Source organism: Perognathus longimembris, chromosome 18 (assembly GCF_023159225.1).
Source record: "Perognathus longimembris pacificus isolate PPM17 chromosome 18, ASM2315922v1, whole genome shotgun sequence".
Lineage (NCBI taxonomy): Eukaryota > Metazoa > Chordata > Mammalia > Rodentia > Heteromyidae > Perognathus > Perognathus longimembris.
Window position 1 is genome coordinate 11305927 of NC_063178.1, and position 23791 is coordinate 11329717.

At 44.4% G+C, this 23791-nt stretch overlaps 1 protein-coding gene across 1 annotated transcript in view; it reads left to right on the plus strand.

Annotated features, from left to right (window-relative positions):
* Positions 1-1315: 1315 nt before the first annotated feature.
* The window catches only part of Mcm10 (minichromosome maintenance 10 replication initiation factor), a 28043-nt gene continuing 5567 nt past the window's right edge, over positions 1316-23791 (plus strand). Inside the window, exons 1-14 of the mRNA XM_048367465.1 lie at positions 1316-1357; positions 3406-3481; positions 4444-4782; positions 6417-6518; positions 6643-6777; positions 9671-9866; positions 10995-11160; positions 13167-13334; positions 15991-16107; positions 17154-17353; positions 18650-18750; positions 19567-19677; positions 19855-19972; positions 21566-21794. Of these exons, the coding sequence (XP_048223422.1) occupies positions 3475-3481; positions 4444-4782; positions 6417-6518; positions 6643-6777; positions 9671-9866; positions 10995-11160; positions 13167-13334; positions 15991-16107; positions 17154-17353; positions 18650-18750; positions 19567-19677; positions 19855-19972; positions 21566-21794 (1989 nt within the window). The 5' untranslated portion in view covers positions 1316-1357; positions 3406-3474. The remainder of the gene's footprint in view (positions 1358-3405; positions 3482-4443; positions 4783-6416; positions 6519-6642; positions 6778-9670; positions 9867-10994; positions 11161-13166; positions 13335-15990; positions 16108-17153; positions 17354-18649; positions 18751-19566; positions 19678-19854; positions 19973-21565; positions 21795-23791) is intronic.

The following is a 23791-nucleotide window of genomic DNA, read 5'->3' on the forward strand; positions in this document are numbered from 1 at the left end:
TAAAAAAGTGTGGTCCTTAAAAATGTTTATAACCGGGCTGGGAATATGGCCTAGTGGTAGTGCGCTCGCCTCGTATACATGAAGCCCTGTGTTCGATTCCCTAGCACCACATATGTAGAAAACGGCCAGAAGTGGCGCTGTGGCTCAAGTGGCAGAGTGCTAGCCATGAGCAAAAAGAAGCCAGGGACAGTGCTCAGGCCCTGAGCCCAAGGCCCAGGACTGGTACCAAAAAAAAAAAATGTTTATGACCTTTTGCCCAATAGTTTTACTCTTGGGAATACACTAAAAGAAAATAAGGATACTAAAAACAAGTTGAGATTGGAATCAGGGTTTGAAGCCAGCCCTGGCCAAAAAAAAAATTAAAAAAAAATCTGTGAAACTCTTACCTGTAACCAGCTGGAAATTGAGCTCAAGTGGCTAGAGTGCCAGCCTTGAGTGGAAAAACTAAGGGATGGCTACTCAGGTCCTGAGTTCAAGTCCCAGTAAAGGCTCAAGCAATAGACACTTCTGCTTGGACATTTTTGAAATCATGTAGAAATCATGTAGAATTACGTATTATTGCACATTTGGAAACCATGATCTTCTGTACAAACACTATCTTTAGAATGTGAAGACACATGTCAGTTTTACAATAGAATATTCTTTGAAAAACAGTCTCTGAAGTGATTCTCAGCTGACAACGGGTTACGTTACAATTCTCGAGATATAATGGGCCACAAACTACTCTGAGAAGCTGGGGGGTGGAGGGGGGCGAGGGAGTCCATCTTTCCTTCATTGTCCCGACGCTGGAGCGATAGCTAGAGGTAAGTTAACATCCGAAGGTCGGAGTTAAAGGCAGATTTTTTTTTTCTTATTTCGAGTCCAAACACCTTGTTTGGACACTAGAAGAGAAGGAAGTGAGACGCTCGGCCCGCGCCAGGCCCGGGTCGGTCACTTACCCCACAGGAACCCGTGGGGTTGGGGGCGGCGGGCGGGGGGGGGGGCGGAGCGGAGTGGCGCCAGGTACGAGCCCGGGCGTCCGTGCCTCCACCTCCGGCAGTCAGTGCCTGGGAGCGCCGGGAACCCACGTCCCACCCTGACCGAAACACTGAGGAAGACCCGAATTCCCCAGCGCCAGGGGGATCCAGAACCCGGCTTTACCTAAAGGACCTCACAGATCACCGGCCGACGGTTCACTGGCCGTCAGCAAAGATGGCGCCCGATGACGTATGGCTCTGCGCCGGGCGATCCCGGAGCGCCGGCGTAGCCAATCAGTGCGGCCTTGCGGTCGCGTGTCTCTGACGTCAGAGGCAGGGCGGAGCCCGGTTGGAATTTTGGCGGGTTCCAGGGTAGGCTTGGGAGAGGAACCGGCCACCAGGTGAGAAGCACGGGCTTCGGGACCGTGGGCGACCCCGGCGTCTTGGTAGGACGCCCTGCAGAAGCCTCAGGACGGGAGGAGCCCTCCGTGGAAGACATCTGGAGCCGGGCGGCAGCGGGGCGGCTTCCAGGGCGTGCGGCGGGGAAGTCGCGGCGGGGTGCGGGCTGGAGAATTGCTGGGTCGACTATGTAAGAAACAGGGTTTGGAGGGCTTTTTCGTGGTGTGTGTGTGTATGTGTGTGTGTGTGCGTGCGCGCGCGCGCGCGGGTGCTGGAACTTGAACTCAGGACCTTGCACTCTCGCTCGGACTCTCCGCCTAACGTTGGCGCTCTTCCATTTGAGCTTCCTCTTCCGGCATTTTGCTGGTTAATTGGAGGTAAGAGGCTCAAAGCTCACGGGGTTGTCTGCCCGCGGTGGTTTCAAACTGTGATCCTCAGATCTCAGCCTCTAGAGCAGGAGGATAAGCGGGAACTACCGGCACCCGGCAGGGCTTTTTGTTTGTTTGTCTTTAAAGTAACTTTTTTTTAATGTTTGCCATCTGTTCTTATTTATTTCTGTGATGATCGCAGCTTGTGCAAATCCGAACATTTTCTTTCCGACTTGCACTTTAATGAGGATAAGAACAGATAGTGGACGGTACACAATAAAGTAGCAGAAGGAGGCTTACTCAGATTGGGTGGTCTGGAGAGGCCTAAAAAAAAAAAAAAAAAAAAAAGGAAAACGTGGTACAGACTGAAGGAGGACAAGCTTCCCATCAAAATCCAAACTTGAGCTGCGCGCCCGTGGCTCATGCCTGCAATCCCAGCCACTCAGGAGGCTGAGATCTGAGGTTCGTGGTTCCAAGCCAGCTGGGGCAGGAAAATCCATGAGACTTTTGTTTCCAATAGACTACCCAAAAGAACCCAGAAGTGGTGCTGAGGCTTCAAGTGGTAGAATGCTGGCCTTCAGCAAAAGAAGCTCTGGGACAGCACCCAAGCCCAGATTTCAAGTTCCAGTTACTGGGGGAGAAAAATCCAAACCTGAAAGCATCATGGTTGTTCTATAACCTCAAAGCAAACTACTAGCCTGGCTAGAGCATGATCCTGAAGTGGTAGTATTGAATAGATGGCCCCAGAGAAATAAAGAAGTAGAAACAGGCTGGCAGACTTTGTAAATTAGTAAGGAATTAACACTTAGAGAATACCATGATCTAATTTATGTTCCTAAAAGATTATCAAGGAAAGCAAAGATTACTGTTAACCATTGTATGGAGAGTAGATTGCAGGAGGCAGAAACCCAGATAGGAAGCTAATATAGTCATCCAGGCCAGAGATAATGGTGGTTTGTCCTAGGGTTTGGACAGTGATGTTGGAGAGAAATGAAGGATGGGAGCAATATTTTAGAGATAGAACTCATAGTGTTTGTCAAATAGCCGCAAATGAAGGCCAACAGGAGGACACAAATTTGTTGGAGAGGAAGGCTGGGCTTAGTTATAGAAATGACCCAGGACATCTTGTCCAACCTCAGGAGGTTCACACTCCAGCAGAATGCTCAGTGTGCACAGGATGGGGCCCATGGAAAGATTTGTTGAATAAATAAAAAGAAATCACCTAATTGGTATCCTAACATTAGACTCATCCAAGTCTCATATATCTGGTGGTACAGATAACTTAAATAACCTTGGCCTTTAAAAAAAAAATCACTTTCAATGAAAAAAGGAGGCTGCACAGAATAAGACTTTGTCTTATGCTGACTGTTCCTCTGTGTTTTGCTAACTAGAATTAAAATCCTAATGGGGGAATTAAATAGAATCACACAGTAAGCGTGACAGTTGTTTGGACAAAGCAGCATTAAAATTCTAAAAAAGAGTTAGTAGCCTTAAAAGTATGCAAAATACAGTGGAAAGCCACTTATTTGCTACGATGAAGGGCACTAGTGATGGGGGAGTGTGAGAAATGTCAGGTGAAGTCTGAGGTTAGAGCCCATCAAGTTTGTAAGGTTCTTGATTTGCTGGATATGTGTGTTGTGTGAAGAATCAAAGGTGACTCTTCTGATGTTGATTTCACACAGCCAAGATCCTAGATTATTCATCTCCTGGGCGCTTGGTCCTCCAAACTGATCACAACTGTTCTGGGCAACATGGATGGTAAGGCCTGCTTGTTTTCTTAATTTCTCTTTATTTAACAAAAAACTGCCAGGTTATCTGTGGACTTGTTAATTCATTCTGCCTCTAAAATAATGAAAAGGCTCCCCTACTCACAGGTATTTTTCCTGGTTCCAAAGAGAGAGTTTTCACTTGCGTAACTGAGTATCTTCGTTTTTAATTTTTAAATTTGATGAGGCAGGAGACAGTTGGAAATAGTGGAATGACATCCCTGGGAGGCTGAGAGGAACTGATCTGCTATATAAACAGAGGAACCAGCTATAAATAGTAGACTCTTTGTATCAGTTTTCAGAAGAAGGAAACCAACAAGATTATGTTCAGAGTTGGTGGTAAAATGTACAGAAGCTTATTGCTTGTATTTTTAATGTAAAATATAGACAAGATCATGTGCTTAAAGTTTGGTTTTGGGTGCTCATATTGAGGCTTGAACTCAGGGCCTAGGCTCTGCCCTTAAGTTTTTTTTGTCTACCTCTTGAGCCACAGCTTCCCTTTGGCTTTTTTGCTTACTCGCTGGAGATAGATAGGAGTCTCATGGATTTTTCTACCTAAGCTGGCTTTGAGCTTCTTGAGTAGCTAGGATTGTCAGAATGAATCACTGGCATCTAGCCATCTTTGGCGTAGAGTTCAAAAGGAGGAAGACATAGCTGGAGATGAAACAGTGTGAAGTTAAAAAAAAAAAAATGAGGACACAGTTTCAGGGAGGTAAAAAGATCTAGCCTGATGCCTGGCCCACCCTGGCAAATATTGGTCCCTTCTCAGCTCAGTGCCCTCTCAGAAGTGCCCAAAGGTCAAGAAAAATAGACACAATGAGAACAACTGGCATACCAGGCAAGACAGGGACATCTGTAGTTGAACCTGAACTGCCACGTCAGTGTTGAGGGTTTGAGTTATCTGTGCTTGCCATTAGCGCTTTTTCTCAGGTTGACTTCATTTCTCTCCTCTAGTGGAGGAAGATGATTTGGCTGTGCTCACAGCTCTGCTGGAGGAGAATAAGTCAGCCTCGGCTTGTCATTCAGAAGAGAATAACTCTCAGGCCCAGGAAGATGGTGAACTGGACGAATTTGATGAGCTTTTTGATGCTGATGGTGACGGTGAATCGTACACAGAAGAGGCTGGCGATGGAGATGTGGGGAGGACAGAAGACCAGAAGGAAAATCTGGCCACTCTCTTTGGCGATGTGGGGGACTTAACGGATGAAGATGTTCCTGCATCACCCTCCACTGAACACGGGGTCCTCGCTGCTCCTGCCCCCAGACAAGAGAAAACCAATGAGGAGTTGCAAGGTGCCTTTACCTCATACTTTCTCTAATTGCTTCATGACAAAGTAGACAAAGACCACTGACAGGGTCCGTCAAAATAGCTGCAAACTCAGGGTGTCAGGAAATAGATGTAAAAGACAAATGATCTGAGTTAGAGGACAGAGACATTTTTATTTATTTATTTATTTTTGTTTTGTTTTTGTTTTTGTTTTTTTGCCAGTCCTGGGCCTTGGACTCAGGGCCTGAGCACTGGTCCCTGGCTTCTTTGATTGCTCAAGGCTAGCACTCTGCACTTGAGCCACAGCGCCACTTCTGGTCATTTTCTATATATGTGGTGCTGGGGAATCGAACCCAGGGCTTCATGTATATGAGGCAAGCACTCTTGCCACTAGGCCATATTCCCAGCCCCAGAGACATTTTTAATCAATGCTCTCTTGGCTTTTTGGCTCAAGGCTGGTGCTCTACCGCTTCAGCCACACCTACATTTCTAGCTTTTTCCTGGTTAATTGGAGATAAGAATCACTCGGACTTTCCTGCCCATGCTGGCTTCAGACCGCAATCCTTAGATCTCGGCCACCTGAGTAGCTAGGATTATAGGTGAAAGCCACCAGCACTTGGTTTTGGTGTATTTTTCTTATTGTTATTATAAAGGTGATATACAGAGGGGTTACAGTTAACATAAGTCAGGTAATGAGTACATTTCTTTTGGGACATTGTCTATCTATCCCTCACTCTCTCCCAGTTATTCCTCCCCTTCCCCACCCACTAGTAGAACAGTTCATTTTCCATATAGTGTTTAGTGAGTGCCAGTGCTGCATTTGTTCCCCTTTGTCCCACCATTTCTGTGCCACCCCTTATCTTCCCGAAGACAGATAAACGAACAAACAAGACAAAAGGGAATGAAAACAAAAATGGCAACAAAGAAAAAAAAAAACACCTCTTGCTTCTATCTCCTGGAGCTCATTTCAATAAATATGATTTCATAAGGTCAGATGCACATAGCTTTTGTCCTATGTGATCCTCTCCTAAGAGTATCTTCCTTTAGTCTGTGTGAATGCCTAGAGACCTGTATAATTTGTCATGTCTCAATGTACTTTTTTTCTTTTACCATCCAGTGTGCTTACTTTTCTGTTGGCACATTCTAGTTATGAACAATGAAGGAAGCCATGCCACCTATGTTTCTTTGGGTCTTGCATACTTTGTGTATAATTTTTCCAAGTCTCCATTCCTTACGAATGGTACATAGCAATCTTCCTGGTGGATGAGTAGAATGATACTGTGTATATATACCATAATTTCTTTATTCCTTTGGCCACTAAGGGGCAGATTTTTAAGTTATAATAAAATTCAATGGTTGGCTGTTCCTTCTAATACAGGAGCCATCATTTGTTACATTGCTTATGTTATTTCTGTTACAAAAGAAATACAATCACTGCTTGACTTTAAAAATGTGTTACCCTAGATGTGCAGTGTCTGTCAGTTGTACCAATTCTTAATGTGCCTAGGTGTCAGAGGCCTGCTGACTGGAGATGGTGTGTTTCTCTGGAGAGCTCTAGAGAGGTGACTATATTGTGAGTCTCAGTTGCAAACAGGCAGGCAACAAGAGCATTACATCATTCTTGCCAGTACTCTTGAATCCGTGTATTTTCCTTTCCTAGATGAATTAAGGAAGTTGCAAGAACAAATGAAGTCCTTACAAGAACAACTCAAATCAGCATCAATTAAACAGCCTGCAAGTCCAGCCCTCCCTAAATCCTCCGGTAACTTGGCTGTCATCATAGCATCTCTGTGACTCAAGAATTGTAACATTGTTCTTTGCATCCAAAGCAGCTTCTGTGCCTGTTCCTAAACTGGCTTTCCCTATTTCTTTTACTTTCAATCAAGGAAAGTGTCCCCGGCCCCCTCTGAAGGAGAAGAAAGTTCAGCGGATTCAAGAGTCCCCATGCTTCTCAGCAGAGCTCGATGCCCCTGCCCCACCCCGAACCAAGCGTCTGGCTCGGACACCAAAGGCTGCTACAGGTGAGGTTCTGAGGCCTCTAGTTGGTACCACTCTGGCTCTATTTAAAATCTATTTGGGGGCTGGGATGTAGCTCAGTGTCAAAGCGCTTGCCTAGCAAGTACAACGTCCTGGGTTCGATCCTCAGTACCAAAATAAAAAAATCTATTTGGGTGCTGCCTTGTGTATGCGCGCCCGTGCAGGCAGGCAGTCTGGACTGTCCTAGCTCCCTAATGGAAAAAGTCATTTTCTTAGAAGTAGGGCCATAAGAAATGCTTTGGGCTTATTCCCCATGTCAGAGTACTTAAAATATCCTTAGAGCCACAGTAGGTATTGTCTGTACAAGTAACAGGTTGATCATAGTCATTTAGCTTTACTTCGTCCATAGTTAATAGAACCTTGAATTGAGTTTTCAGGCTGGCAATCTGGAGATTCAACCTTAGGCTTGTGAGAATAAGGCACATAGGCCCTTATAAAGTGGATATTTTATTTGAAGCCAGGTTATATTAAGCCAAAAGGACCATTCTGTACAGGGGCAAAAACCTTCTACTCCAGAATAGTGTTCAAAGTAAACCTTATTCCAGCATGCCCATAGGTGCTCATAAGACAGAAGTGGAAACAGTGCGTAAGCTCAAGTATTGTTTTCTATGCACATTCCCTCAGTTTACCTAAGATAATTGCTCCTCCAAAGACCTAATGCAGAGTGATGAGGAAAGAGCCTAGTAAAGCAGCAGTTTAGACACAACATTTGAGTAGCTTTGGGCCAGCTCTTGTCTACATGGTAAGAGAGCTGCCCTCCTGGACGGTGGACATGAATTGAGCATTTGCTTTGTCCAGTTACAAATAAGTTTCTGTACCTTGAGACCTTTATCATTAGGTGTTTCATTACTGTGGTTTTGAGCACATGGACATGGTTTCTGAGTTCTAAAGTTCTTGGGATGTCCTGACCCTTAGCTCAGGACCAGTGATCCAAAGTCCCTCTGAGGGTAAACAACACAGTCTTACATAAGAATGACTGTGCCAAGACTTTCTGACCTTTTGGAGCATTAGATCACTTCTCTTTTTACTTTATTTATTTATTGTTATTATAAGGGTGATGCACAGAGAGATTACACTTACACAGTCAGGTAATAAATACATTTCTTCACTCTCTCTGAGTTTCTCCTTCCCAGCCCCACCCACAAGTTATATACTTCATTTTCCACAGATGTCTAATAAGTACCACTGCTGCATTTGTTTGCCCTTTGTCTCCCTCCATTTCTGTGCTTTCCCGTTATCCTCCCAAAGACAGATGGGTGGAAAAACAAGACAAAAAGAAAACAAAAACCAGCAACAAAGGACAAAACCTCTTGTTTCCATTTCCTAGAGTTCATTTTGATAAATATTGGGCTGGGAATATGGCCTAGTGGTAAAGTGCTTGCCTTGTATATATGAAGCCCAGGGTTCGATTCCTCAGCACCACATATATAGAAAAAGCCGAAAGTGGCGCTGTGGCACAAGTGCTAGCCTTGAGCAAAAAAGAAGCCAGGGACAGTTCTCAGGCCCTGAGTTCAAGGCCCAGGACTGGCAAAAAACAAAACAGAACATTTTGATAAATATTGTTTTATACGATCAGATGCCTTTCTGTTCCTCTCTTAAGAGTATATGTCCCAGGGGCTGGGGATATAGCCTAGTGGCAAGAGTGTCTGCCTCAGATACAGGAGGCCCTAGGTTCGATTCCCCAGCACCACATATACAGAAAACGGCCAGAAGCGGCGCTGTGGCTCAAGTGGCAGAGTGCTAGCCTTGAGCGGGAAGAAGCCAGGGACAGTGCTCAGGCCCTGAGTCCAAGGCCCAGGACTGGCCAAAAAAAAAAAAAAAAAAGAGTATATGTCCCAATGTATTTTAGATCTAACTTCTGCATATGAGAGAAAACATGTGCCGTTTGTGTCTGAGCTTGGCTTACCTCATTTAACATGGTTTGTTGTAGGTCTATCTATTTCCCTATAAATGACATAATCTTATTTCTGATGGCTCTGTAAAATTCCATTGTGACAGGTACTGTATTTTTTGGATCCACTCATCTATTTTAGAGCATCTGGACTGTTTCATATAGCCACTCCGAAAATATGAAGATTAAACCACATCAGGAATATTTAATGTATTCATTGGTCGGGAAAACACCCTGGTCCCCTCCCTAAAGAAGGTGGAATGGAAAGGAAAACAATGAAATAGGAAAGAAAGAAGAAAAAAGAATTGGCTTTGAGTGTTTCCAAGGGAGAATTTGGTGTATGCACAAAATCTCTCAAAGTACAAAGCCATGCTGGGAATATGGCCTAGTGGTAGAGTGCTTGCCTCTCAAAGTAAGAGGCCATGAGATGGGCGCTAGTGGCTCATGCCCATAATCCTAGCTACTCAGGAGGCTGAGATCTGAGGAAGGCATTTCAAAGCCAGCCTGTGCAGGAAAGTCTGTAAGATTCTTATTTCCAATAAACTACTCAGAAAAGGCTGGAAGTGGTGCAGTGGCTCAAGTGGTAGAGCATGAGCCTTGAGTACAAAGAGGCTCAAGGGCAGCACCCTGAGGACTGGCAAAGCCATGCTGGCAAAGCAAGCCATGCTTACATGCAATGAAAATCTGCAAATGTCACTGCATTTAGAATGGCTGCTACAGTAGGCCCAATTACAAAGTCTTCTGTAAATGTAAGGTAGACATGTTCTTCCTTAATAGTACGAGTCCCATTTGAAGTGGCGGGTGGCTGCCTGTCACTGATGGCTTCTGCTCGAGTGGATAGCACTGATAGAAAACACTTCCGTCGGACCACTGGAGACTGATGTGGGCTACCTGTGTTCCCTCAAATTTTAGTGACTGTATGCATTGCTTCAAAGAATGCTGTAAGCAGATTTCATGCTGATCTAAATTCTAAATTAATTTTCTAGAGTCCCAAAGCTCATCTTTAAAGATGACAGTTACTCCCCCTGAACCACTACAAACTATTCCTGGGAACAAACCTAGTCAGATGACCAGAGAGCCGAGCTCGAGCTCGGCTGTCTCCAGGAGTTCAGCTGTCTCCAGGAGTTCCGGGGAACCAGCTCCACCTGTGTCTGTGGAAGCCTTCTCCGGTCTGCGGCTCAGGTCAGTAGCTGTGTCAGCTCTCCGTCCCTCCATACCACTAGATGGCACTTCCTACTCAGAAGATGGAGTCTTTTATAAGCAGTGTGCCTGGGTAGCAGATCCACAGAAGATCAAGAGCTCTTCAACTGGACAGAGTTTGTTGGTAAATCTAGCAGCAGCACTTAGCTTGACATAGTACAGCTATGTATGAAGTGTTTAAGGAAAACTTTCTCTGGATTTATAGTGAATAAAGTATTTATGGGGGCTGGGAATATAGCCTAGTGGCAAGAGTGCTTGCCTTATATACATGAAGCCCTGGGTTCGAGTCCTCAGCACCACATATATAGAAAATGGCCAGAAGGGGTGCTGTGGCTCAAGTGGCAGAGTGCTAGCCTTGAGCGGGAAGAAGCCAGGGACAGTCCTCAGGCCCTGAGTTTAAGCCCCAGGACTGGCAAAAAAAAGTACTGAAAAGGCCAAAAGAGGGCCAGGCACAGTGGCTTTACACCTGTAATCCCAGCTACTTGGGAGATGTAGATGGTAGGATTGCCATCCAAAGGTAACCTGGGAAAAAAGTAAACGAGACCTCCCATCAACAAGCTCCATGTGCTAGTGTGTGCCTGTGATCCTGGCTAGGAGAGGCTGTAGGGTAGAGGATCTTTGTCTGAGGCTGGCCTTGGGGGGGAAAATGTGAGACCTTATCTAAAAAATGAGCCAAGGGGCTGGGTGGGCATGTGGCCTAGTGGTAGAGTGCTTGCCTAGCTTGCAGGAAGCCCTGGCTTCAATTCCTCGGCACCACATACACAGAAAGAGCTGGAAGTGGGACTATGGCTCAAGTGGCAGAGTGCTAGCCTTGAGCACAAAGAAGCCAGGGACAGTGCTCAGGTCCTGAGTTCGAGCCCCAGGACTGGCAAAAAGAAAAAATGAGCCAAAAGGGCAGTGAGTATGGCTCAAGTGGTAGGTGGGACACTTGTCTAGCAGGTGTAAGGCACTGTTTTCAAACCTTAGGACCACACACACACAAAAGTGTGCCTTATACATACTACATCACTAAGCCCCCCTAAAGCACCACAGCGCCTCCTCTGACAGCTGGGGCGGTGCCAGGTACCGTTCATTAGAACAATAATCAACTGTTGGTTTTTCTTAACGCAGGAGGCCTCGAGTATCCTCCACAGAAATGAACAAGAAAATGACTGGCCGAAAGCTGATCAGACTATCACAGATCAGGGAAAAGATGGCCATTGACAAGCTGGAGGAAGTGGACTGGGTGACATTCGGGGTGATAATGAAGAAAGTCACTCCCCAGAGTACTAACAGTGTAAGCCGTCCTTCTGGATTCTGCATTGCCTCCTTGCACACAGTGGTGACCTGTGTCCTTGTCACCTGTCAGTACTTCCTCTCCAAGTCACTTGTAGCCACAGCTCCTTAGAGATCTCTATTCAGGGGCAATGCCCTGCTTAAAGATCTGGTTGTACTGCTTTCTTGGGTCCTTCAGTGTCCAAATCACTGTCATAGTGTTTCATGTGACGTGGGTGTGGGTGGCACGTGTGGCTATCTATCCCTGTAGGGGAGAGGATTACACTTAATGGTGAAAAGTTTATAAACCATTTCCTGTAAAATCAAGAACAAGACAAGGCTGTCCGCTTTCTCCACTCCTCTTCAATATAGTATTGGAATTCCTAGCTAGAGCAATAAGGCAAGAGACAAACATAAAGGGGATCCAGATAGAGAAAAAAGAAGTACAACTCTCCCTCTTTGCAGATGACATGATCCTGTATTTAAAGAACCCCATAGATTCCTCTCCCAAGTTACTTGAGCTGATCCAAAACTTTGGCAACATAGTAGGATATAAAATTAACCCACAAAAACCAGTTGCTTTTCTCTATGCCAACGAGAACAGTGAGGCTGAAATCAGGAAAGCAACTCATTTTGTAAAAGCCCAGTGCCAGTAGTGCTGAAATTGCATGGTATGGTCTGTTATAAAACACCTAGCAAGTTTCAACATTGCTGTAAGTGTTGTGAACTGGAAAAGTCAAGAACAAAAACAGGGTTCTATCCTTTGCTCTTGTAAATAGTGGCATGGCCTCAGGATAACACTTAATCTTTCTTTAAGGCCTTTCATTTCTACATCCATAAAATAAAGAAGCTCACTTACATTATACTAATCTCTCAGCTCTGAACTACTGTGATTGAGCTCATATTGATGTTGCACTCATTCAAATGAAGTTTTACCAGGAATAATAGTAATTAATTATAGATTGCTTGTTGTGTTACTGTGGAGGTAAACATGAACAAGTGTATCTTTCATTTGATTAAGTTCTTCATTGCTTTACAAGTGAGTATAATGACATTGAAATAGTGACTCATTGTATATGAACTCATAAAAAAGGTTTTGCATAAATCCGGCACTCAAAGTCGAGACAAAATAACTCACCATAGCCTAAAACTGTATCCATCTGGGTTGCCTCTAAAATAGCTGGGTTCAACATTTATCTAAATGATTCTCTTCCCCCCCCCCCATGGATGTTATTCATGATATAAATAGCTTGCATTTTGAGTTGTATCTCCAGATACTTTGTAATACATCTGACATTTTTCATTTTTCAGTGTCTAGCTTTCTTTAAGTGATTCAGACACTTAACATATAGCAGATGCCTGTTTGTGACTGTTCATACATAATATTATCAGCTAGGCATCAGTGGCTCACACCTGTAATCCTAGCTACTCAGGAGGCTGAGATATGAGGATCTCATTTGAAGGCAGCCTGGGCAGGAAAGTCCATGAAATTCTTCAATAAACTACTCAGAAAAGGCTGGAAGTGGCGCTGTGACTCAAGTAGTAGAGAGCTAGCCTTGGACACCAAGAAACTTGCCCAGGCCCTCAGTTCAGGCCGTAGGACCAGCAAAAATAATAACGATCAGTGACAAATAATCAATTTGAAAAATTGTATATTATCTGTTCATATCAGTAAGTTATTAAATGTTAGTGCCCATTGCTGCTACTTATCCTCTGTATGCTGTGTAATGTGTATGTGAATGGGTGTGTGTGTTTGAATGTGTGCATATGCGCTTGAGTGTACATGTCATTAGAAAAGCAGAGCTATCCCACCCCTAGACCTGATGCTTCGATCTGACTGGCCTGGCCTCACCTCCATCTTTAAGGTGGGATGGGTAGTAGACAAAGGCCTAGAGAAAGTAGCAGATGTTCCGATGAGTACATTTGTGTAGATCATATTTCTTTCCCTGCATTAAGACACTCAAACCATAAGTGAAGACTGTACACAGTTCAAAAATTATTAAGACCAAAATTAAATATTCATTCCAGGGGAAAACATTTAGCATCTGGCGACTGAATGATCTTCGAGACCTGACCCGATGTGTGTCGTTGTTCTTGTTTGGAGAAGTTCACAAGGATCTGTGGAAGACGGAGCAGGGCACCGTCATCGGCTTGCTCAACGCCAACCCCATGAAGCCGAAGGATGGCTCTGAGGAGGTAAGGTCTGTGAAGCCAGACACTCGCTAATCAGAAAGCTGAGATCTGGGGATCATGGTTCAAAGCCACAAGGAAGGAACGCCTGTGAGACACATCATCTTCAATCAACTACCAAAACCTGGAAGTAGAGCTGTGACTCAGGTGGTAGAGCACGACCCTTCAGCAAAAAAGAAGCTCAGGGACAGTGCCTAGGCACTGAGGTCAAGCCCCAGGGCGTGCCTGCGCGCGCACTGAATCTGCCTGTGATCTCTTTAACTGGGTGATTGGCTAGCTGAGTTTTATTGAAACATTTTATCTGTCTACCTCTAGACAACACGCCATGCTTTTCGATTTGTCTCTGTTAGTCTGGCTGTCATTGATTGTTTCATCATCTCTTGTTCTGGATTTCTGCCTGTTGTGAAGTGCTCTGGAACAGCTGTTTTTAGTCTTTCCCAGTTGGTTCCAGGGCTCCTGGGGTTCATGGTACTCTTAGGTCCTGGTTTCTTTGGTGACATTAAGCAGGCAGTATGTATGGGTGAAAGAATTTTGTCCTGTTCATTATTACAACAGCTGCTGTTTAGAATCAGAGTGAATTTCTAGCTTCTCTAGCAGTGAGTTTGGGGCTATCTCCTGCCCCTCTACTAAACCGAAACCTAAACCCATGGAGAATAGCAGTAGGTAATTTTTCTATTCCCCACCCCACCCAGCAAGAAGCCTGTACCCTAGTCAGCCTATTTTCAGGAATGAGGCGGGAAGAAACCAACTTAGTTCCTTGTTCTCACCTTAAACTGGCAACAGTCCTTGTTTGCATAGTAGAATGGCAACAAGTCTTTATCTGTTGGTTAGGAATGGATCAGAAAAACGCAGGGTAGTTTCTTTTTAAATAAACAGGCAGTATAGTTGTAACATGTTCCTGTAGGGTTTTTTTGCTATTACCTCTTGGTCACAAAATGGTTCTGAAGATCCAGCCATCACTTCCAGGCCCTGGGAGGGAAACACTGTGTAGGTTATCAATCTCTGGAGAGGATTCTGAACTGCTTGCTGATGTCTACTAGAGTTTCTGGTTCTAGCAAGGGGCTTTGCACAATCCCAGCTTCCAGAGTGTAAGGCCGGTAAGACAGAACTCTCACACTAGACACATAGCAACTTTGTTACTCAGGAAAACTGCCCAAGGTGGATGGAGTATTGTCTGCCTCGTGCCCCAGTCTACCCCATAGCCTTCTTTCTTTTTTTTTTTTTTTTTAAATTTATTTGTTGGGGTATTTTTTTTTGTGGTCCCACTGGGGCTCGAACCCAGGACGTTCTGCGTGTAAAGCAGACTTGATAACTGCTACACTGTGGAACCCACGATAGCCTTCTGCTCCAGGCTTTATTACCTAGTAACCAGTGGACTACCTGTTGTAGGATTTCCTGTTCTTGGAGAGATGAGGACAGAGCGTGGACTGCTGGGAAATGCTCTTCTATGGCAGGATATTGATAGCTTCTTGATTCTTGATAGCTTCTGCCTGAGAATTGCCAGCCATAAAGGGGGACACTGGGTCAGCCAAGGCCATTCTGGGCCATTCTTCCCATGATATCAACATTCGAAGCCCAAAGTAGAGTGTGTGGCATTGGTGGTCTAGTGGTGAGCATGCAGAGCTGCCTTTTAAAGTAAAGGTGAAGGATGAGCCACCCTCTTTCTCCTTTATTAGGAAGGTAAGAGCTTTCATACTGTGTCCTATTGGCTAGATTTGGTCACGTGATCACTGCTAACTATAAGGAATGCTGGGATTCTTTCTTTGCCTGAGGCTGAGCACTTGGTCAGTCCTGACAAATCCAAGATGCTGGTTGGAAGAGGAAGGAAAAGACTTACTGGGAAGAGAGCTGAATGTGTCTGCTACACTTCTACTTTCTGTTTTATAAAATACTGAGTTCAGATTTGTTTAGACGTTTTGTTAAATCATCCCCATGTAAATGTAAATTCATTCCTGCTAATAAAAAGCTATACCTTAAGTCAGGCACCTGCAGCTCATGCCTGTAATCCTAGCTACTCAGAAAGCTGAGGGGCTGGGAATATGGCCTAGTGGCAAGAGTGCTTGCCTTGTATACGTGAAGCCCTGGGTTCGATTCCTCAGCACCACATATATAGAAAATGGCCAGAAGTGGCGCTGTGGCTCAAGTGGCAGAGTGCTAGCCTTGAGCAAAAAGAAGCCAGGGACGGTGCTCAGGCCCTGGACTGGCAAAAAGAAAGAAAACTGAGGTCAGAGGACTGTGGTTCAAAACCAGCCCAGGCAGGAATGTTTGGGAAACTCTTGACTCCAATTAGCCACCAGAATGCCAGAAGCACAGCTGTGGCCAAGTGGTAGAGCACTAGTCTTGAGACCTTGAGCAAAAAAGCTAAGGGACAGGGCTCAGGTCCTGAGTTCAAGCTCTAGTGTCAGCACACACCCAAAGCCTCACCTTGCCAGGCATAATGGTCCAAGACGATAATCAGAGCTACTTGGGAAAACTTCTTGCAATCAGCAGATTGCAATTCATGGCCAGCCCGGGCATAAAAACTGTTCTAAAAGCTGGAAGTGCAGGTTAAGTGGTTAGAGTTCCTGTGTGAGGCCTTGAGGTGGCACTCTAAAACAAACACACACACACAATGCTTGTCTGCTTGTCAGTCCTTAATTTAAAGCCTGCTTCTCCTTTACAGGTGTGCTTATCTATTGATCATCCTCAAAAGGTCTTAATTATGGGTGAAGCTCTGGACCTGGGAACCTGTAAAGCCAAGAAAAAAAATGGAGACCCATGCACACAGGCTGTTAATTTGGTCAGTTTCAACCTTGTTGTGTCAAACTCTACTAAAAAAAAGAATTATTGGGAATAATAACTTTTTAGTTACTTTAGCCTCAATGATCAAATTGAAACAACAAAGAAGAGTCAAAATGAGTACACTGAACCTATGGTTAATAATTGCCAGGTTTTCAAGTTAGGAGCAAGGAAGTTTAATCTCTCAGAAAAGTTATTGTCTATTGCAGCTGGCTTAGGGGGTTAGAAGAAGAATTTGAATGTGCTCTTGTTTCTGTGTGGTTCCAGAGATCAAATAATGAGGATCAAACAGAGAACTCCATACTTCAACGTTATTACACCTTTTACTAGAGCTTTTAAGAAAAACAACTTTCGAGATAAAAATCATACAGTTTACCCTTTCAAAATATGTAACTCATTTGATTTTTATGAATTCATACTTGTACAACCAACACCAGTATGTAATTTTAGAAGACTTATATTACCCCAAAATGGAACCCACACACATAGTAGTCATTCCTCAGTCCCTCCTCCCCCACCCCTAGGAAACAACACTACTTCCTGTCTCTGTGGATTTGCTTGTTCTAAATATTTCACCTAATGGGTCACAAAATAGGACTTTTTTTATCTACTTTACCTATAGCCGAATTTTTATTACCAAGGTTTATCCATGTTTTATCATATGTTACCACTTCATTCTTGATTAAATAATATTCTTTTGTATGGATAGACCACATTTTTATTTATCCATTCTTGAGTTAAAGTCGTTCCTACGTTTGGCTGTAATGAATAATCCTGCTATAGACATTTACGTACAAATGCCGGTCCCTTTGGCTATGTAGCTGGGGATAGAACTGCAGGGTCTGATTGACCCTGATGGAATTGCAGACTGACTTGCAAAGTGGCTGGATGATTCTACATGCCCACCTAGAGGGAGGCGTGAGGGTGGAACTTCTCCCAGAGCAATGAGGTGGGCAGATGGGGTTGAGAGGCTGGGATGAAGGAGCCACGCCCCTGCCCACTCCCCTGCCCACTAACCTGGTCCTCATCCTCTGCCCTTCCTTGCAGAATGACTGTGAGTACTGCCAGTATCACATCCAGGCTCAGTACAAGAAGCTCAGTGCAAAGCGATCTGAATTACAGTCCACCTTCTCTGGAGGACGAATTCCCAAGAAGTTTGCTCGCAGGGGTGCTAGCCTCAAAGAGCGGCTGTGTCAAGATGGCTTTTACTATGGAGGAGTTTCTTCTGAGTCCTACGCAGCCTCAATGTAAGACATTCTCAAGCTTTTGCTTATCTTCTAAGAGTACAGATGATGACTAGAATTTTCTATATCTATAGGGGATACTTGTCCAGGTCTTGCCTGTCATAGCTTACTATCTGCACCAAGTTGGATGTCCTTTCTCTCCTGCAAAGAGGACACACAGAAAAGAGAGATTGAGTCATTTCCTGGCTCATACTGTACCTGCACTTTATAGGTGATCTTTGACATAAAGACTATGCTGCTTTGATTTCTGACACACTATGGCTTCACGGAGGCCGGGTGTATGGAACCCCTTGGGTCATTTTGCTTGTGACAGTTTGAGGTTGAAGACCTCTTTGAACTGAAATTTAACTGCATGCTGGATGATACCAGCGAGACCATCATCTAGGGACTGATTGCAGCAGTCTCTGAGGTAGGTGTTGGACAGCCTTGTCACCATATTGTGTTATATGGACTGCATCTGAGCATGTGACAGGTAGGGACTTCAGTCAGTAGAATTGTAATTGGTCTAAGTACAAAACACTCTGTTCCTGATCCAGTAGGAATTGGACTTTGTGTACTTTCTCTGTATTTGGTAACATCAAACACATTTTTTACAGTTTAAAATGATTCCTCTATTTTTTAATACTGCTAAAAGCAATACATGTATAGTATTTTTTGAATAAGAGTATACAATCCAATCAAAAGGAGAAAATACTTGTTTCTAGATGTTTAGAGCATTTTTAGGGCGTTTGTCTTTGTTTTTTGTTTTGCTTTGTTACTTGGGATTAAACAGGGTGCACTCTACCACTGAGTTACTTCCTTAGCCCAACTAAGTTATAGCAATGTAAGATGAACTCATACTATATATACTCAACTGAAACAATATTTTTATGTCAACTACTCATCACGGTCATTATTTTTGGTGACCACATAATATTCTCAACTTGTTCTTTTAGATACTTCTCCTTGGGTAAATATTAATGGCATTTCTAATAAAATTTTAAACATGATATAATGTCCTAAATTTTTACAGTGCTTAATTAAGATAAATTTCCAGACTTATAGATCAGAGTGTAGGAGGGGATTGTTTTGTTTTTCTTCAGCCCTTTCAGAATGGCCTCAAGCAATGTGCAGGTTGCCTCTTTTTTAGATTATTATATATGCCTTTTACTCTTGTCTGGGCTGTGGTACATAAGCCGGGTAGGTCGGTAGTGGGCCATGACAGAAGGACAGCCTGCTTACTACACTGCGGAGCATCCATGGCTGGTAGTCGACCCTTCCTGTGCTCATCAGTGGATTCAGTGGTGCTTGTCATTTCAGCGCAGCAGCTGTTGCTCCTAAGAAGAAGATTCAAACCACGTTGACGAATCTGGTTGTGACGGGCACAAAGTCGATCATTCAGGAGACACGGCAAAAACTGGGTAACTTGTTTCTCCGCCCTCCCTGTCCAGCCTGTTTCAATGTGCAGTGTTTGTGATTGAGAATGGCTATCCATTGGTCTCATGCACTTAGTGGCTGATGTGGCCTGAGTTAGACATTGAGGAGACCAGTATCCTCACCCCCAGCTATGGCTTAGCCTTGCCTGTTTGCTAGTTTCCTAATGGGCAGACCGAATATCCAGCATTACGATGGCAGTCCTGTCGATTATCTTTTTTTTTTTTTTTTTTTTTTGCCAGTCCTGGGCCTTGGACTCAGGGCCTGAGCACTGTCCCTGGCTTCTTTTTGCTCAAGGCTAGCACTCTGCCACTTGAGCCACAGCGCCACTTCTGGCCATTTTCTGTATATGTGGTGCTGGGGAATCGAACCCAGGGCCTCATGTATACGAGGCAAGCACTCTTGCCACTAGGCCATATCCCCAGCTCCTCGATTATCTTTTGTTAAAGTAGGCCTATGCCATTGAATGCCAGCTCATCTGGACACATAGTCCTAACAGCAGCCTGGGCCTGACCTGGACTCCGCCTTATCCACCAACCGTATTCCAGAAACACTGTGTCAAATGATGCCGCTGCTGCTAAGTGCTTCATATTCTAATCACTACTTACAGTATCCCTGCGGTCCCACCAGGCTGGTGGGAGAGGTTCAGGGTTCTGTGTGTTCTCTTATTATCCATCTCCTTCATTTACAAGTGAGTAAAGTATGAATGCAGAGTTTGAAAATAGCATGCCATTGTTATGCCAAGTCGCTTCACCATCATCATGGGAATTTCGACTCCTCTAACACAGCTCCTTGCATCCCAGGGATTCCCCAGAAGAGCGTGGCTTGCTCCAAGGAGTTCAGGGAATTGATGGCCCTGCCAACATTTGGAGCCAGATACTTAAAGCAACATTTAGCCAAAGCTGAGGCTTCAGGTACAGTCAGCATGTGTGTCCACGTGAGAGAGAGAGAACATGTATGTGTGTGTGTGTGTGTGTGTCTGTGTCTGTGTCTGTGTCTGTGTCTGTGTCTGTGTGTGTACACACACATGTCTATCTGTCCAAGTTCCCTCGGCTTCTCAGAGAATCTCTCAGTCTGGGCCTCTATTTTAGGCAGCCTGGGGATCCCCAAACCTGCCATCCAATCTATCTCAGCATCAGCCCTCCTGAAGCAACAGAAGCAACAAATGCTAGAGATGAGGAAGAGGAGATCGGAGGACATACAGAAACGGTAAGAGTGGCACACTTAACATTCTCCGGGTAGATGACTCTTCTCAGGCGTCCTCAGGACACTGTGATCGATTTCAAAAGATGTGACTTCAGATTCTGATGGGCTGTGTTTTTGTCATAATCCAAGTAGCTTTGAAGGCCTTGCACTTCAAACTTGCGCTAGTGAGACTGAAGCCCAATGGTCCAAAGGAGAATCATTAGTATTACCCTGGAAAAGAGAAAGAAGAAAGTTGTAAAAGGGGTTTTTAGCAAGGTTTTTAGCATGTGTTTGCCTGTTGGTCCTCATTTCCTGGCTTTGCAACACTTGGGTTTTTAAAAACAAGCTTTAGTCAGTGAACAGATTATTGCAGTTCGGGTAAATCACAAACATGAGACACTAAAAATGGAGTCCTTTTAGAGCACAATTAAGTGAAAATGGCTATAAACAATAGTCAAAGGCTTCCTGAACACAGGTGTTCTGGGTAGTGATGAGTTACTCTCAGCATGTTTAGCATGTCCTGTGCAGGTTACTCCATAAATATAGTATCTCATTCCCATCATCCTAGTTTTACTGATGATGTATTTGAAGGTTAGAGGGCATGATAGAGCATGATTTGACTCACACTTGTTCTACTCCAGTATTTTAACAGTTTGCTATCCCAAACTTGGGCTTGAAAGGCCGATGGTCCCATGAAAAGGAAAATATTAAACATCAAGGAAAATTCTTTGGAAAAATAGGTTAATTTGAGGAATTGCTGGGTATAATAGAGGTATTATATCATGTGCCTCTAGGTAACTTATGTACATGTTGCATGCACACAAACACTGTATATGTGGTTCAAAGACTTGTGGGGAAGAAAGCGTTACAGCTGACATCTTTCAGAACTTCCTTGGCCAAACAAAACTTCTCTTTGGACAGGATTTGATAGGCACTTTGCAAAGTCAGCCTAGAGCTTATAGAAGTGTTGATAGTGAAAGGAATTCTGGCATCGAATTCTGATCTGGGCCTGTCACTAATAAGAATATGATCTTGGGTCTCAGCTACTTCATATAAAACAATGCATTTGGATGGCATTTCTCAAGTTGGCTGTTTTAAAATAGCTTGTAAAAGCACATCAAGGCGCCATGCAGGTTGTGGTTCCTCTGTGTATTGCCTCTCCCAGTAGGGCAAGCTCAAATGCAGAGAGTTGAGTGAGGTTCTGAGGGTCCCAGAGCTAGTCACTCCGCATCTCTCTTGCATCCTGTATCATCCACAACATCCACTGGAAAGCTAGTGGGTAAAATAGTCATCACTTTGAAAGTAGTAGAACAATTAAAGCTTAGTCAGTGGAAATTGACATTAGCCAAAGGTGAGCAAACTGGTGTTGTTCTTATCATTTGCTCATTCGAATCATCCAAGAAAAGGAAACTCTTCTGCTAACAGCTAGTTATCCTCTGCTGGCCTGCTTAGAGGTTCCCAGTCGTGCTGGAGTTCTGGAGTCCTCATCTTTGTAGCGCTCTGGCTGTGCATATTTGTTGTTGTTACTATTGTTATTCGTTTTTGCAGTACAGGGCCTCGTCCACACTGGGTAAGCCCTGTACCACTGCCCCAGCCTCAACTCTATTTCGTTTCCAGATTTCTCCAAAGCTGCAGTGGAGCCCAGAGCCCGGCTGCGCCAGGCTCATCTCAGCTGCCCCCGAGTCAGCCTCCACGAACAAGCGCTGAGCTCTCCAGGCCGGAGGGAGCCACAGCCCCGCCAATACCCAAGCTCGGGCGAGGCGTCACAGAAGGAGATGAGGTTCTCTTCTTCGATGTGTCTCCACCCCCAAGACCAAAACTGAGTGCCGTCGCAGAAGCCAAAAAGGTATGTGGTCCCTGTTTTCTTCAACACTTGACTGCATTCTTTATGGCGCAGCTTGAGTTTCAAACTCTGTGGATGCTCAGTGGCCAGAAAAGATAACAGCATAGCGGAACATTTTACCGATTGTGATAAGCAGAGTCAGTGTCATTTTAAACCATAATGCTCTCAACATAATACCATGAATTTAATCCAGGAAAGTTAGAACCTGTTACCTCAGTGCCCTTTACTGTCGGGCTGAAGGAGACAGCGTCCAGGGAGATAGTGGGTCACCTCTTGACATATTGGCATTCCCAGAAGTTCTTGGAATGAATTAGTTAAAGTAAAAGTGGAAACTTGTGGTTTAAAGAATCCTCGGAGCTGGGCACAGTTGTTCATACTGATGATCCCAGCTACTCAGAAGGGGAGAATTGTAGTTTGGCACGAGCCTGGGCAAAACTTTAGCAAAATCCAACCTGGGTGAAAAAGTTGAACAAATAAGTCTGTCCTCCTTCGTGTTCTAGTCTGTTCCTTTCAACTGCTTCTTGTAAAAGTTTTAAAAAGTGCTTACACAGCATGGACTAGGCTCCAGTACCCTCCTGCACTTGCACTGTGTGGACTGGGCTCCAGTACCCTGCCGTGCTTACACAGCGTGGACTAGGCTCCAGTACCCTGCTGTGTGAGTAAATAGGAGAATCGTGGTCCAAGCTGACCCTAAGCAAAAACGTGAGACCCTTTAAGAAAATAACGAAAGCAGAAAGGACTAGGGTGGAGCTAGATGTGATCTAGCACCTGTCCAGCAACTAGGAAACCCTGAGATGGGTACTACCAGAAGTTTTTTTTTTCTAATTCTTGAGGGCTGGGAGTATGGCTCAGTGGTCACAAACTAGTATGCACAAGGCTCCGGGTCTGGTTGTTTAGAAGAAATCAGACACAAGTGTCCTCTGTTGGCAGATGAAAGCTGAGTAGCCCTAGCTGAAACGGGTGGGGTACCCAGAACCTCACCGGCCCACTTCCTGAGCCCCCTAATTAAGACTGTATGCAATTCTTTAGTTAGCAGCTACCATCAAATTAAGGGCAATAGCTTGCCTTATTCTGAAGCCTTACCTATAACAATAATAGCAGTAATGCCAGGCTTGGCATTGTGGTTTATACCAGTCATCCCAGCCTCAAGAGGTTAAGGTAGGAAGATCTTGAGTTTAAGGCAGCCTGGAGAATACATTGTTCGGCCTGGACAACATAGGCAGATCCTGTCTCAAAAAGAAAATAAAGGAAGAGGTGACACTGTCCCCCCCGCCCAAAAAAAAGTACTCAATACCTGACTCCTGAAAAGGTAGCCCCTTTGTATAACACCTTAACAATAACAAAATGATTTTTTTTTAAAACCAGGAATACCAGTAGTAATCATAATTGTTGATGTTGGTTCATATTACTGTGTGGCTATGCTGTCGGTATGCTGTGCTCTTGAGTGTGTACAAATGTGTGCAAGGTCTCATTCCATTCAACCACCCACAGCTATCAAAGATAGCTCCTTGCCTCTTCATCTTTGTTTTATAAAGGTAAAACCAGAGAATTGAAATGATTTGCCTGCAGTTATATGCTAGTCAGATGCCAATCTAGAATTCTATCTGGATTTTGTCAGGTCTAAAACTTCCAAAATGGTCACATGATTTCCTTACAGAGATAAAATGCCTGCCGTTACCTGATATTTAACTGTTTAGTTTAAGTAATCTGTACATTTGTCCATCAAGTTTGAATGACTAGGGCTGGGAATATGGCCTAGTGGCAAGAGAGCTTGCCTCGCATGCATGAAGCCCTGGGTTTGATTCCTCAGCACCACATATATAGAAAAGACCAGAAGGGGCGCTGTGGCTCAAGTGGCAGAGTGCTAGCCTTGAGCAAAAGGAAGCCAGGGACAGTGCTCAGGCCCTGAGTTCAAGCTCCAGGACTGGCAAAAAAAAAGTTTGAATGACTGTCAAATTTGAATGCCTGTGTTCCTAAAGCTGGATAAAATGGGGGGAAAA